The 16,399-nt window shown below is 36.5% G+C and overlaps 1 protein-coding gene across 7 annotated transcripts in view; it reads right to left on the bottom strand.

Annotated features, from left to right (window-relative positions):
- GOLM2 (golgi membrane protein 2) overlaps positions 1-16,399 on the bottom strand; it is a 126,477-nt gene that overhangs the window by 39,026 nt on the left and 71,052 nt on the right. For all 7 annotated transcript variants that reach the window (XR_012373604.1, XM_073876924.1, XM_073876925.1 and 4 more), the window contains 2 exons: positions 8,077-8,175; positions 5,872-6,042 (listed from right to left, as the gene is read on the bottom strand). Coding sequence is in view for 6 of the 7 variants with exons in the window: in XM_073876924.1 (XP_073733025.1) it covers positions 5,872-6,042; positions 8,077-8,175 (270 nt within the window). In the remaining variant the exon portion in view is untranslated. The remainder of the gene's footprint in view (positions 1-5,871; positions 6,043-8,076; positions 8,176-16,399) is intronic.

The following is a 16,399-nucleotide window of genomic DNA, read 5'->3' as shown; positions in this document are numbered from 1 at the left end:
TCAGACAGAGACAGACAAATACCATATGATTTCTCTTATACATTTTTTAAAAAAGAAAAAACACAAGCTTATAGATAAAATGGGCAGATTGGTAGCTGCCAGAGGTGGAGGTAGGGATGGGAAGAATGGGTAAAGGAGGTCAAAATGTAAAAAAAGAAAAAAGAAAAGAAAAAAATGCAGTTGATTTAAAATAGGCACAGAAATTTTGAATCATATTCAAAGTACTGAATTTGTGTGTATATATATACACATGTTTATATATGCTGATTATATAAAAACACTGATCTATAGCTATTATTGTTACAATAAAAATAAAATACCACATTCTAAATTTTTAAGATGAAACCAAATATTACGTATCTTTAGAAATTTGCATAAAAATTAGAACCTCAAAAGCCGAGAAAAAAAAACAGTTGTATTTCTGTGCATTAGCAATGAACAGTTTGAAAAGGAAATTAAGAATTAAATTTACAACAACATCAAAAAGAATAAAATGCTTAAGAATAAATTTAACCAAGGAGGCACAAACTTGTACAATGAAAACCATAAAACATTGCTGAAAGAAATTAGACACTCTGAATAAATGGAAAGACACCCATTTTCATGTACTGGAAACTTACTATTTTGTTCAGATGACAATATTCTTCAATCTAATCTACAGATTCAACAATTGCCTTGGGGCACCTGGCTGGCTCAGTCAGCAGAGCTTGTGACTCTTGATCTCAGGGTCATGAGTTCAAGTCCCACATTGGGTATAGAACTAACTGAATTTTTAAAAAAAAAGCCAACTGCCTTTTTAGAGTAGCAGATAAGCAGATCCTAAGAGTCATATGGAATTTTAAGAGATCCCAAGTCATCAAAATACTTTTATAAAGAACAAAGTTGGAGGGGCGTCTGCATGGCTTAGTCAGTTAAGTGGCTACCTTCAGCTGAGGTCATGATCCCAGAGTCCTGGGATCGAGCCCCATGTTGGACTCTCTGCTCAGCAGAGAGCGTGCTTCTCCCTCTCTCTCTGCCTGCGCTCTGCCTGCTTGTGCTCTCCCTCTATCTCGCTGTCAAATAAAGAAAATCTTAAAAAAAAAAAAAGAACAAAGTTGGAGGACTCATACTTCCCGATTTCAGAAGTTACCACGAAGTTACAAAACAATGTGGTAGTGGCATCTGGGGAAAAGAACTGAGAGTCCAGAATAAACCCATACAATTAATTTTCAACAAGGATGTCCCAACTGTTCAATGGAGAAAAAAAGAGTCTCTTCAGCAAATAGTATGGGACAACTAATACCTGCATATAGAATGAAGCTGGATCCTTACCTCATATCATATATAAAACTTAGATTAAAAATAATAAAAGAAATTGGGCGCCTGGGTGGCTCAGTCGTTAAGTGCCTGCCTTCAGCTCAGGTCATGATCCCAGGGTCCTGGGGTTGAGTCCCACATCGGACTCCCTGCTTGGCAGGAAGCCTGCTTCTCCCTCTCCCACTCCCCCTGCTTGTGTTCCTGCTCTCCCTATCTCTCTCTCTCTGTCAAATAAATAAATAAAATCTTAAAAAAAAAAAAGAAATAGATTAAAACTTGCATATAAGGGGCAAATCTATAAAGCTTTTAGAAGAAAACATGGGGGGAATCTTCATACGCTTTGATTAGGCAAAGGTTTCTTAGATATGACACCAGAAGCATGAACAACAAAACAAGGGATAAATTGGACTTCATCAAAATTAAAAATTTTGTGCATCAAAGGACACTATCAAAGAGTGAAAAGATCACCAACTGAATGGGCAAAAATAACTGTGAATCATATGTCTGATGAGGGTCTAGTCCCCAGAATATAAAAAGGAATGCTCAAAACTCAACAACAAAGACAAACAACCCAATTTTTTTAAAAAATGGGCAAAGGACCTGAACAGACATTTCTCCAAAGAGAATTATACAAATGACCAATGAGTACATGAAAAGATGCTCGATGTCCTTAGTCATTAGGAATATGCAAATGAAAATCACAATGAGGGGCACTTGTCTGGCTCAGACAGTGGAGCATGCAACTCTTGATCTCAGTGTTGTAAGTTCAAGCCCCACGTTGGATGTAGAGATTACTTAAAAATAAAATCTTTAAAAACAAAAGAAATAAAGAAAAGAAAACCACAATGAGATACCACTCCACACCCACTAGGATGTCAACAGTGAAAAATAAAACAAAAAACCCTAGAAAGTACTAAGTTGGCAAGGATGTGGAGAAATAGCTAACATTCACTGCTGGTAGGACTGCAAAATGGTGCAGCCACTGTGGAAAATACTTTGGCAGTTCCTTTATAAAGCTAAACACAGAATTACCATATAGCCCAGCAATTCCATATCTAGGTATATACTTGAAAGAATCAAAAACAAGTGTTCAACAAAAACTTGCAAATGAACGTTCATACAGCATATTCACGATAGCCAAAAACTAGAAACAATTCAAATTCAGATAAATGGATAAACAAAATGTATTCATACAACTGAATATAATTTAGCCATTAAAAAATAAAGTACTGATACATGCTATAACAGGCTGAACTTTGAAAACATCATGCTAAGTAAAAATAGCCAGACACAAAAGGTCACATATTGTGATTCCATTGATACGAAAGATTCAGAACAGGTGAATCCATCAAGTCAGAAAGCAGATTGGTCTGTGCCAGGGACTGTGGGTAGGAGAGAACTGGGAGTGACTGCTTAATGGATACAGGGTTTTCTTTCGGTGTGATGAAAATGTTCTGGAACTAGATAGTTGTGATGATCGCCCAACATTATGAATGTACTAAATGCCACAAAATGTATACTTTGGTGAATTTTACGTGCATTTTTCCACAGTTTAAAAATTATTTTTAATTTGGGCGCCTGGGTGGCTCAGATGGTTAAGCGTCTGCCTTCAGCTCAGGCCATGATCCCAGGGTCCTGGGATCGAGTCCTGCATCGGGCTCCCTGCTCCTTGGGAGTCTGCTTCTCCCTCTGCTTCTCCCTCTGCTTCTCTCTCTCTCTCTCTCTCCGTCTCTCATGAATAAATAAATAAAATCTTTAAAAAAATTATTTTTAATTTAAAAAATTCTTGCATGATAAAATATATCAAAGTCTCATATCAGGAAAGGCAATGGAAGAGTAAAACTGTAGTAAAGGTAATTTATAAAAGGTTAATATCTGAATTATTTATAAAGATTTGACACAAATAGGATCAATATCCAAAGTTATCAGGCTAAGTGGTCAAAACTGATGCACAGATTATAAACCAAGAAATAATTACAGTAAAATTCCTCACATAAAAATGGAGAGGCTACCAGAAAGTAAATGCTTACTAAAACATCTTTAAGGAATTATTATATTCTAAATCCCTTATAAAGAAGTTAAAAAGCAAATGTGGCCAAGCCATAGGGAAATAAATTAAGTTTAAAATCTCCAGTGACATTGTGAAACTGTTCTAGAGAACAATCTAACAATATGTAACTGGAACTATAAAACTTGTTAGGTACTTTGTCCTAGGAATTTCAGTTTGGGGACTACTTTTAAAGGAACACACTCAAAGTAGGAGAAGCAGGAAATAATTTGAAAATAAGATATTCATAGCCATGACAACATGAGAAAATATGAAATAATTTAAATTATCAATAAAAGAGTTGAGCTAAATGAACTTTTATTATTGCTTAAGCACAATGGAATATATGCATGTGTCTATATATGTGTGTATGTATATATGTATATATCTAATATTACAACTGTGTAACTATTTGATAGGTTAAAATGCATGTAAAGATAATGCTAATGTAAATGTGCTCCCATTGATTTCAACTCTGTGGATACAGTGAAAAGAATTTGGAGTAAGAGTTTAAAACTCAAAAGGCTCTTTTAAATAAGTTGTAGAGAATAAAAATTTCCTGGCAATTATTTTCCAATCACATTCTTTACCCAAAGATCAGTAAAAAAAATATAGATATGGCAACAGTAAAAAGTTTTCCAGGATAAACTATAAGTTTAGAAGAAAGTCTTAAATGAATTAAGATACTGAATTAAGGGGCGCCTAGGTGGCTCAGTCGTTAAGCATTTGCCTTCGGCTCAGGTCATGGTCCCAGGGTCCTGGGATTCTGCTCAGCAGGAAGCCTGCTTCTCCCTCTCCCACTCCCCCTGCTTGTGTTCCCTCTCTCGCTATGTCTCTACCTGTCAAATAAATAATAAAATCTTTAAAAAAAAAAGATAATGAATTAAGATATTTTGTTTTGCCCTTACTACCTCTTTCTGTTGAGATAAAAGTTTTCAGGCCAATTCCTCAATAAGACTTAGAGAAAAATCTTTTCACTGTATTTTTTTTTTAAAGATTTATTTATTTCAGAGGGAGAGAGAGAGAAGCAGACACCCGCCAGGCTGCCTCGATCCCATGACCCTGAGACCATGACCTGAGCAGAAATCAATAGTCAGACGCTTAACCAACTGAGCCACCCAGGCGCCCCTCATTGTACTTAAACGTTAGGAGCACCTGGCTGGCTCAGTCGGAAAGGCATGCAACTCTTGATTTCAGGGTTGTAAGTGCGAACCCTACGCTGGGTGTAGAGATTACTTACAAATAAAATCTTAAAAAAAAAAAAAATTTTGTTTTTAGCCAATGTTTAGCCAATTGTTTAATAAAAATGTTTTTTCAGGGTGCCTGGGTGGCTCAGTTGGTTAAGCATCAACCTTTGGCTCAGGTCATGATCCCAGGGTCCTGGGATGGAGTCCTGCATTGGGCTCCCTGCTCAGCAGGGCGTCTGCTTCTCCCTCTGCCCCTCCCCCTGCTTGTTCTCTCTCACTCTCTCTCACTCACGTGCAAAAATAAAATAAATAAACTTTTTTAAAAAAATGTTTTTCAAATGATACTTGATTCAGTCAACATATATGGATGCACTTTAAAATATCAAGGAAGGAAAGTTAGTTAAATGTATGCAAAGTATATATTCATATAGACGAAGAAATATGAACAACTGTCCAGAGACCAATAAAAATATCCTGAATAGATTTAAAAATGTAACATCCTGCAGTCCTCACTGTACAAGGAACCTGTGCACAAATAACTGCCTAAACACTGCTCTGAACAGCTGTTGCCAAAGAAACCATCAAAAAGAGCAAACAAAGGCAAACTGCAGCTTTTAGACATTCTGTCTGTTCAGAAGTTGTAGTTGTACAAAGCCTGTAAAGCAGAAGTAGTGAAAAGTATAGTTTAAGGGAACTGACCTAAGAGATACATCCTGTCCAAATTCTATTACCAGAATTTTTTCTTATACTTCCTAAGAACCTGCCAATTAGAGAATTATGCAGATTAACAGCTACTGTCCACTTATCAAAATTGATACCTCTGAAACAATTAAGCAGTGATACTTTATTTGTTCAATTTCTTTCACTTCTCTCCTAACACCTAAATGAAGCACACTGCAACTGGAGGGAATAGAAAAGGAAGTAGCATTTAGCCTTCTACTATGGCAATCTCCCCAGGTCTATATATTTCCCAAAATTCATTTTTCAAAACTATTTATCTTCTCCTCCTAAGCAAAGTTTTCATTCATTAGCCTAACAAAACATATCTTTTTTCACTTCTCCAAAAAAATGTTATAGTCATAAAAACTAATGGCATTGTTAAAAAATCAACTCACCTGAAGTTTATTATTTAATAATGAAAAACGAGCTTTTTAAAGTCTTCTTTAAAATATCTCTATCCATTTAAAACCTGCTTTCCTTTTAATTTAACCACCATCATACTTTCTATATGCATATAACTTCATGTTCATTAGAAATTATAATAATGAAGATCCTAATTGAGCCTTGTAAACATATTATATTTAAATCTTTTCAGCATAACATTCATCAACTGATTCTTACTTTGCTTCAACTTATGGAAATCACCGGCTCTATCCTTGGTAGACTGCTTTAGTATATCTGCTTGAATTCTGGGTACACTCTCCAAGTTCGGGTTTGGAATTAAACGCTGAAGAGGATTGGAAGGGTTCTGTTTTGAAGTTCCAGGGTTTCCATTGTGATGTCCATGAGAATCTATAGCATAAAAACATCAAACCAAAGTCATATTTCACAGAGGAATTTCACAAGACCTGCTTTAGAAAAGGTAAGACACACTGTTGTCTGATATTGGGTAGTCAGGTAGCCTTTTTTTTTGTTTTTTTGGCTTTATTCTAATTTCTTTAATCAAATCTTACAGCCAATGTGATTTTAGATGTGTGAAGTTTAGTAATCATTTCTAGGTGAGTATCTCTAGTACTGATTATAAACCTATCCAATAAAGAGATACATAGTAGAAACCCAAAGATTTAAATGGCATTAAGAGCTGTATCTTTTTCTCCCTTCAAACTTGGTATTGCTATCAGAAATCTCTAGTCTTGGGCGCCTGGGTGGCTCAGTTGGTTGAGCGACTGCCTTCGGCTCAGGTCATGATCCTGGAGTCCCGGGATCGAGTCCCACATCAGGCTCCCTGCTCAGCAGGGAGTCTGCTTCTCCCTCTGACCCTCTTCCCTCTCATGCTCTCTATCTCTCATTCTCTCTCTCTCAAATAAATAAATAAAACCTTTAAAAAAAAAAATCTCTAGTCTTTAAGCCATTTTTTTAAGCTTTTATTTATTTATTTGTTGGGGGGTGGGAGAGCGCGACACACGCAGGCAGGGCGAGCAGCGGGCAGAGGGAGAGGGCGAAGCAGGATCCCCGCTGAGCAAGAAACCCAATGCGGGACTCCACCCCAGGACCCTGGGATCATGACTTGAGCTGAAGGCAGATGCTTAACTAACTGAGCCACCCAGGCGTCCTGTCTCTAAGTCATGTTCATCTACACAGTGACTCACAACTATTAAAACTTTTTTTCAGTTTATTTATTTATTTATTTATTTATTTTTAAAGATTTTATTTATTTATTTGAGAGGGAGAGAATGAGAGAGAGAGAGCACAAGAGGGAAGAGGGTCAGAGGGAGAAGCAGACTCCCTGCTGAGCAGGGAGCCCGATGTGGGACTCAATCCCGGGACTCCAGGATCATGACCTGAGCCGAAGGCAGTCGCTTAACCAACTGAGCCACCCAGGCGCCCCACAGTTTATTTATTTTTTAAGTAATCTCTAAACCCAATGTGGGGCTGAAACTCATGACCCCAAGATCAAGAGTCACATACTTTACTGACTGAGCAAGCCAGGCACCCCATGTTAATTCTTGATTATTTCTCCCTTTCTTGCTTTTAAAGATTTTTTTTTTAAAGATTTTATTTATTTATTTGACAGAGAGAGAGAGCATAAGCAGGGGGAGCGGCAGGCAGAGGGAGAGGGAGAAGCAGACTCACCACTGAGCAAGGAGGCCGATGTGGGACTGGATCCCAGGACCCTGGAATCATGACCTGAGCCGAAGGCAGACGCTAAGCCACCCAGGCGCCTCATAAAGATTTTATTTTTTAAGTAATCTTTACACCCAACATGGGGCTCAAACTCACAACCCTAGAGATCAAGAGTCACAGGCTCTACCGACTGAGTCAGCCAGGCGCCCCACGTTAACTCTTGATTCTTTTTTATTGGTAACTCCTGGATATAACTTTTCTTTCCCCCATTCTTCTTTCTTCCTCATCAAAAACTTGATTTAGATCCTTACTATAATTAATTTTAATCATATCAATTCTCATTTTAGGGAACATTTCTATAAAATCAAATACATATTCAGTAGAAAACAGATACATTTATAAGTATGGAGTAGGGAGTTGAATACAGATGGATATAGTAGTTAATAGAAGGACTCTATGAGATTAATTTCAACACATTTTGAAAAGGGTAAATACATACAGACTGGCAGAGATGAAAAGGAATATAGTCCAGAGTGGCAGAACAAATAATTCTTCTACTCTTAATAACACTTAAGACAAAGTGCATTTTTAAATGATTATTTCTCCCCAAGCTTCGATCAATCATTGGGAAACATATAACATTAACTAGAAGAATGAATGCTACTTCACCATGCTACTAGATGACATGTTTTATGCACTATATAACAACACTTGACCAGTAAATTGGTTTTCAAATGGAATTTTAAGAATAAGACTTCATACCTGGAACCACATTTGGGGAGAGAGGTTGTCCAGTTGGAATATGGGAGACTGCTTGATGACTTTCATATTGAGAAACGGAAATAGAGGGTTTCCTTAGAGCTAAAAGAAAAAAGAGATCCATATTATTCCTGTCAATATTATAATTTCTAAAAACCAACCATCATGAATCTATTTGCACTGCACTAATCCTATGATGCTTATTTTAATTTTATAATCTTTATAGTTGATATATTAGCTAACTTATGGTTACCAAGTGATACATTGTACTATCCATCACAGATTTTGGTGACAAATAAATCTGACCAGGATATAAAATAGTTGGAATTCTATGTTTTGTATACCACTATATCCCCAATACCTAGAATAAGTGGCACATAACAAAAGCTCAGCTAAGATTTGATGAATGAATAAATGAATCTCTTCAGATACAGCAAGATCTTTTTCTGTTGATAAATAAAAATTGACATTTACAGATTAGGTGAAGCAATGAGAATATGCTACTGTAAGTTGCTCAGATTTTAAATAAAAACTAAAGATGACTGATGGAACAAGTTGAATTTTATTTTTGAAGAGGGAAAATTTGTATTTTGTACAAAAAGCTTCACTAAGAAAGATGTATACACGTCTAGCGGGGACTTTATTCTCTCTTAAGAAATGAAGGCAACAGGGAAAGATCATTTTCCACTCACTACCACTAACTCTACAGTTTCCTTGGGTAGCTTAACAAGATAGAAAAGCAGAGAGCAAAGAAGGAAACTAGAGAAAAGGGAAACAGAGGAGAGCCCATCTCTAAGATATGATTAGTGCCACATTTTATTCTGGTGGCAGAGACAATGTGTTCCTATTTCATCAGATTCTTCCTGGTCACAGAAGATCAGCCTTCCTTACAGTTAAGGGACATAAGACTAGGTTCTGACTCTGAGGATATAAATGAAACTGAATGTGCCACTTCCAGGTATGGCGATAAAATCTGTGCAAATCACCTACAATCTCTCTTCCCTCTCTGCCACAACTCAGGATGGTACATGTGAAGATGAATGATATCAAATAACGAAAGAGACATCGCTTGGAGGAGAGCTACAAGAGAATCATCCAACCTGCATGAGACTGTAAAATTAACAATAAATAAATCTTTCTTGTTTTAAGCCACTGCAATTGGGAGTTGTTTGTTAACATAACACAGCCTGATCAATTCTTTCTTTCTCTCTTTTTTGTGGGGGGAGGGGCAGAGGGAGAGGAAGAGAGAGACTCTTAAGCAGGCTCCATGCTCAGCACGGAGCTGGATGTGGGGCTTGATCTCATGATGCTGAGATCATGACCTGAGCCAAAATCAAGAGTCAGATGCTTTACAGACTGAGCCACCCAGGCACCCCACAGCCTAATGAATTCTAACTAGTATACTTGGGTTATTTTTATAATCTTGAAAGTTTATTTCAATGACTGTATTTCATTTATTATTACATAGATTTCTAAACTTAAGGACTCAAGAGTTTAAAATTCACTCTAAGAAAGCAACTTACTCAAATTTACAGAAAGTTGAGGTTTTCTATATCTCACTATATTCCCATTACCCTGTTTCTATTTCTAGCTTCAATGTCCAACACCCACTTCTGCACATAAGACAGCTAAGTAACAATCAGCTAACATCTTAAAAGAGCTTGCTGGGTTTAATTAACATAATTTAATTAATATATAATATATTATATTATTATACATAATATATATTATATATAATATATAATTAATATATATTTATATATATTTATATATAAATATATAATTAATATAATATAATTAATATAATTTTTATTTGCAACAGACTCTGAGGACATTAAGCATCTGGTCGATATATCTGGAAAGAGAAGTCAGTCACGATCTACAAATTTTTTATAGATTTGTATCACCATAGCTAGCTCTGGCACTACTAAAACCAGAAGACAAGAGAGAGCATCTCCACTACTAAACAACAAGTAATTACAAATGTCCTTAGCTTTATAGAATAATGCCTCCTGCTCAAGAACAAGGTGACTATTTGGAGGCAAAGCTATGATTTAGATAGGTGAAAAAACAATGCTGGATTAAAAAGAGCCTCTGTAAAACATCCAGAGGGGTTTAAATACAGTATAAACAGAGTAGTAATATGGAGCCCTTACAAGTTTGATATGAATAATACATGTTCCTGGAGAAAATTTACAAAAAGCACAAAGCACGAAGAAATTTAAAACTGTAATTCCACCACATACAGGTAACCACTGTTATCATTTCAAGACTATCTCTCTAACGTTTTGTGGGGATTTTTTCCTGTGCATTATACTATACACCTTAAACAAAGATAGGGTCCTATCATATATACTATCTTATAATCTGATTTGTATTTAATATTTTATACCTATCCTTCTTTGTCATCCCATTTTCTTCTACAGCATTCCCAAGGGTAATGCTGAATCAAAACTTCCAATTTAGTGTTAACTATACTTCAACTAAACAAATAATTAAAAAACACAAACAAAAAACTTCCAATTTAATAGGCTTGGCTAGAAAGATCTGGGTAAAGAATTGCCACAGGGATCTTAGAGCCCCACAAACTGCATCACCTAAGCTAGATGGTAAATAGACTTCTACTACTTAAGAAAAAGAAATGTGTGTTGTGTAAACATTTCAGTTTCTATGCTTTTATGTTGACTTTTTGTTTACTTTCCTTTTTTCTTTCTTTGAAAAGTTCCTTTTTAAGAAACTCCAGCCTTGGGGCACCTGGGTGGCTCAGTTGGTTAAGCATCTGCCTTCAGTTCAGGTCATGATCCCAGGGTCCTGGGATGGAGTCCCACATCGGGCTCCCTGCGCGGCGGGAAGCCTGCTTCTCCCTCTCCTTCTGCCCCCACTCCCGCAAGCTCATACTCTTCTCTCTCAAGTAAATAAATAAAATCTTTAAAATAAAAAATAAAAGGTAAAAACTCCAGCCTTGTTTTTGTTGAACTAAGGGAAAAGGTAATTTACCTATACCTAGGACAAGACAGAGGCTTCCCCCAGGGGTCAGAATGAATAGTTACAGTCAGTGATACCAGAACAAATGAAGACCTAGAAAACTACTAGTGGGCTTGAAGATAAGTGAGAGTGCTAATCTCACTCTCCAATTTCTATAGGGTTGTTCAGACTTTTTTTCTATACACATATAAGTATCTAATGTTTATTCCACAAAAGTGAGATATTATACTTGCTTTCTTGTAACCCGCTTTTTTCATTTAAAAAATAGTATATTTGTATGTTAATAAATACAGCTCAACATTATCATTTTTTAACAACTACATATCACACTTTATGGATATAACAAATTTAATGAATTAACCCTCTAACACTTATATAATTTACAATTTGTCATTATAATCAATTTTGTGTTACACATTTTTACACCTACATGATAGAGTAAATTCTCAAGGAAGTACTAAGCAGTAGGGCAAAAGCCATATGTACTTCTTAAATTAAGAGAAACTAAATAATAAATGTGAAATTGAAGTCAATAAAAGTGTGGGAAAAAAATCAGACACTAAAGACTGCAAATGGTAATTTATATTAAAGCATTTCTAACTTTCTATATATTTTACCCTGGTCCTCTCCATTGAGGACCATTGAGAGCCAGGAGAAAGTATACAAATTGACAGAGAATAGCACGCTGCTATCGGATAATATTAATAACTAGGCTACTAAAATATATATATCATTGATAAAGCCATTATTAAGGAAAAATACCAAAGGTAAAATGGCAAAGCCTAGTTATGATAAAGACAAAACACAGGACACAAAGTCACTTGGAGCACACAGCTTTTATCCTATTACTCAGGTTCTGGGTTTTATATTTTTTAAAATGGAGAACTATCAGTATGGAAGTTCAATCATTCAACAATATTTATCATTCAACAATATTTACCAAGTGTCCATTATACGCTAGGCACTATTAAAAAACTGGAGATTCAGGAGCACTGGGTGTTATATGCAAACAATGAATCATGGAACACTACATCAAAAACTAATGGTGTAATATATGGTGATTAACATAACATAATAAAAAAATGGATAAACAACTAATTATCACCAAGAAAAAAAAAACTGGAGATTCAACAGTAAACAAAACAGACCAAGTTATTGCCCCCATAAAGCTTACATTCTTGTTGGGTAGATAATAAGTAAATAAGAGTATGTATAAAATATAAATGTCAGAGTGAAAAGTTCTATGTATAAAGTAAAACAGGGAGATATGATAGAGAGTGGTGGGAGATTCTACTTTAGATAGTTTGGTCAGGGGAGGCATTTTCAAAGAAGAGACATTTAAGCAGAGTGAATGAAACATGGAGGAAAAACATTCAGGCAAAGACCATCAAGTACCCACAAAGGCCTTAAGACAGGAGCATGCATAGCATTATCGGAGGAACTGCAGAGAAAGAAGTGAGGGGAAAGTGTTAGAAATGAGGTCAGAGAAGAAAGAAGGATCTATATTAGAGACACAACACTTAAAAAGTTAGGAATAATTGGTTAGGGGGCTGGGGGGGCTAATGGTTGGGACTACTCTTGGCAATTCCAAAGGAGGTAATAATGTACTAATTATAGTAACTGTAGTTCCCATTTTCTGACTGCTTAGTATAAACCAGGCACTAATCTCATGTCACCCTTAAATCTATGTGAGATAAATATACCTTTCACAGATGAGGAAACTGAAACTCATGACAGAAGAAATGAGATATACATTTCACTTGACTTAAAAATTCAAAGTAGTCATTTCTGGAAAAACTGGCTAAGATGCTTATAAAAGGTGATAGAAGGTTTAAGGTTAATCCTTCTTCACTTCTCTATTAGCTCTCAGTTGCAGTCCCTACTCTGAGAGCCAAAAAAGAACTGTCTGCATTTCCTTTTTCCAACGATAAGGCTACAACCTTAAAAATGTTCAAACCTTCCAGTTTCTGTCTTAGAGGGCATCACAATCCAGTGACTATGACTATGGAGAAGTAAGATGGCACTAATAAGCAACGGTCCTCAACTCAACAGATACCACCCTGGACATACTGAATAAGGGGGGTGGTACCTAGGTATCTATATTTATTAAAAGCTCCAAAAGTGGTTCTGTTGCACAGCCAAAAGAATAAAAGACAGAATAAAAAGCATAAGCTTTGGAGTCAGACAGACCAGGACTTAAATCATGACTCTGTAATTTATTAACTGTAGGATTTTGGGTTAGTGACTAATTTCTCAAAGCCCTAGTCTTCATCTGAAAAACAGGGATAATACCATTTACCCTGCATGATCGATTTGGTGGCTAAGTAAGAATATTAGCTAAAGAATTATGATACAAGCCTAGAAAATAGTAGGTGTTCAATATATAATGAAGTTGTCAAAGTTAAGTATTAATCCTTAGAAAGAAAAAAGAATTCAAGATTCATGTTGAAAAAACAAAAACATTTAAATGTAAAACTACTGGCCCTGATTACAAAGTTTGCTCACATCCAGAGGAGTCCTGATGAATGTTTACTTATAATAATGTTTTGGGAAGTTATGAAACTCTAACTGGTAAGTGCCCATAAATATATTAATCATCTTGAAGCGTGAACATTAAATACAAAACAATGATGTAACATTTTTGTTACTTTGTTCTGCATACAGGAACAGATATAACATGCTTGTAAATTGCTCAAATATGAGCCAGTGGAACCACCTCCGCCCTCTGAGCAATAAAGGTACATGTCTAAAGAGACTATTAAATGATGTTCTCATATGGCTCCTAAGACCTGGCCTGTGAACTTCAGCTCCTTCAAATTTGGGGATCCATTTATATAATTTTAAAAGAACAACACAAATTTCCACTGCTAGCCATGAGAAAGAAACCAGTATTGGACTTATCCTCTTACAACCCGAACTTTTTTAAATATGGACAAAAATATATAAGGCAACTGTTTTCAGGCATTGGACAACCAGCAGCACAAGACTAACTCTTGAAAAAGGGGGTGTATATGAGATAGGCAATCTTAGTGAGCAAAGGAGGCAGAGATCATCAGAGTTTGGGCTGCTCAGGTGGTTGGAATTTGTAATACAGAATACTACAAAGAAGCTGTGTGGAGTGAAATGGAGGAGAGAGATAAGCATGGATATTCCTCTTGGGTCTTTGGCTGAGGCCTCAGCTATATATACACAGGGTTAAGACTCTAAAGGGGCTAACAGAAAGCACTTACTGCTGCAGGGCTGAGAGCTGAACAGAAACAGGTCATAAAGCACTTGAAAACAATGCATCTTTGGCCTGGCCAAAATAGAGAATCTTCACTGAGCATCCTGAGCATTCAGATGAGATGCTACAAGTCCTACTTTAAAAATAGGGATCACGTCCTACAGTTAAGAATCATGCCTTCAGACGAAGAACAAAATCAAAACCGACCTGTCCTGACAAAGCATAAAATCAAGTCTGACAGAATCAAGAGCATTCACCAATAATTTGACTGTCTACCAGAATAAAAACTCAGCACCCTTTAAAAGACAACAAACTCCACACTTCTATACAATAGCATTCATACAGCACACAATAATATTACTAGACATACAAAGAAGCAGGAAATATGACCCATAATCAAGGAAGAAAGCAATCAATAGAAACAGACTCAAAGATGATCCAATTGCTGAAACTACAGACAAGGACCTGTAAACAATTGTTTTTACACACACACACACACACACACACACAGATTTAAAGGAAAGACATCCAGTGGAGAAATGGAAACTAAAAAAAGAACCAAACAGAAATTCTAGAACTCAAAACACATCTGAAATGAAAAATACATTGGATGGGCTTTGAACAACGGACTAAACACCATAGAAAAAGGGGTCAATGAAACTGAAGACAGCTCAAAGGCATTAAACGAACAGAGAGAAAAAGTATTGCAAAAAAAACTGAATAGAAATTCAGTGACCTCTGAGATAATATAAAGCAGTCTAAAATACATGTATCATGAGTTCCAGAAGGAGAAAAAAGAGAATAGGGCAGAAAAAAATTTGAATATCTGAATTTGAATGAAGGCTGAAAATTCCCCAAATTTGGTAAAAAAAATCAACCCACATATTGAAGAACCTCAGGGAATCTCAAGCAACACAAACACAAAGAAAACCAGGAGACCATTTCAAAGTATATCTTAGTAAAACTCATGAAAATAAAATCTATAGAGAAAATCTTAAAAGCAGTTACCAAAAAAAAAAAAAAAAAAAAAAAGAAAATGCATACTACCAGTACCTGGTTGGCTCAATTAGGAGAGCACACAATACTTGATCTCACGATGTGATTCAAGCTCCACATTGGGCATAGAGCTTACTTAAAAAGAAAAAATACACACTAATACAAGGGCACAACAAAAAGAATGATGATGGCTAGCTTAGAATCAGTGGAGTCTATAAGACAGTGGAACTGAGTTTTTAAAGTGACAAAAGAAAAAAAAATCAACCTGAATTTCTTTTTTTTTAAGATTTTATTTATTTATTTGTCACAGAAAGAGAGAGAGCACAAGCAGGAGGAGGTGCAGGCAGAGGGAGAAGCAGGCTCCCTGATGAGCAAGGAGCCTGATAGGGGACTCAATCCCAGGAGTCTGGGATCATGACCTGAGCCAAAGGGAGATGCTTACAGCTGAGCCACCCAGGGGTCCCTTGAATTTCTATATTCAACAAAAATATACCTCAAAAATGAAAATGAAATAAAAATATTTTCAGATAAAAGTTGAAAAAATGTGTTGTTAGAAGACCTGCATTTCAAGAAGTGTTAAAGGAAGTTCTCCTGGCTGAAGGGAAAATAATAATCAAGATTGAGATCAGAATCCAGGGGCGCCTGGGTAGCTCAGTTAGTTAAGCATCTGACTCTTAGTTTTGGCTCAGGTCACAATCTCAGGGCCGTGAGATCGAGCCATGAGTGGGGCTCCATGTTTAGCAGGGAGTCTGCTTGAGATTTGTTTCCTCTCCTTCTACCCACTCCTCCCCCTGTTCTCTCTCTCTCTCTCTCTCTAAAATAATTAAGTAGGAGAGGGAAAACATGGCAGAGGAGTAGGGGATCTGATTCCAAACAGTCCCCAGAATTGAGCTGGATGTCTACCAGACCATTCTGAACACCCATGAAATCACCTGAGATGTAAGAAGATAGATCTGGATCTCTACAAAAACAATATCACAGGCGGTTGGTTTTGAGGTTTGAAGTGGGGAGCCGTGATTCCACGGTCAAATATTGGAGGATAAATGGAAGGGGGAGGGAGCCGAGCCCTCGGGATCCGACACCACCGGTGATTGACAGCCTCCCACACTGGGGATGAGGCAC

Source organism: Callorhinus ursinus, unplaced genomic scaffold, assembly GCF_003265705.2.
Source record: "Callorhinus ursinus isolate GAN/ISIS: 27379988/994484 unplaced genomic scaffold, GSC_fseal_2.0 scaffold25, whole genome shotgun sequence".
In the NCBI taxonomy this organism is placed as follows: Eukaryota; Metazoa; Chordata; class Mammalia; order Carnivora; family Otariidae; genus Callorhinus; species Callorhinus ursinus.
This window is presented reverse-complemented; position numbering and strand designations above follow the sequence as displayed.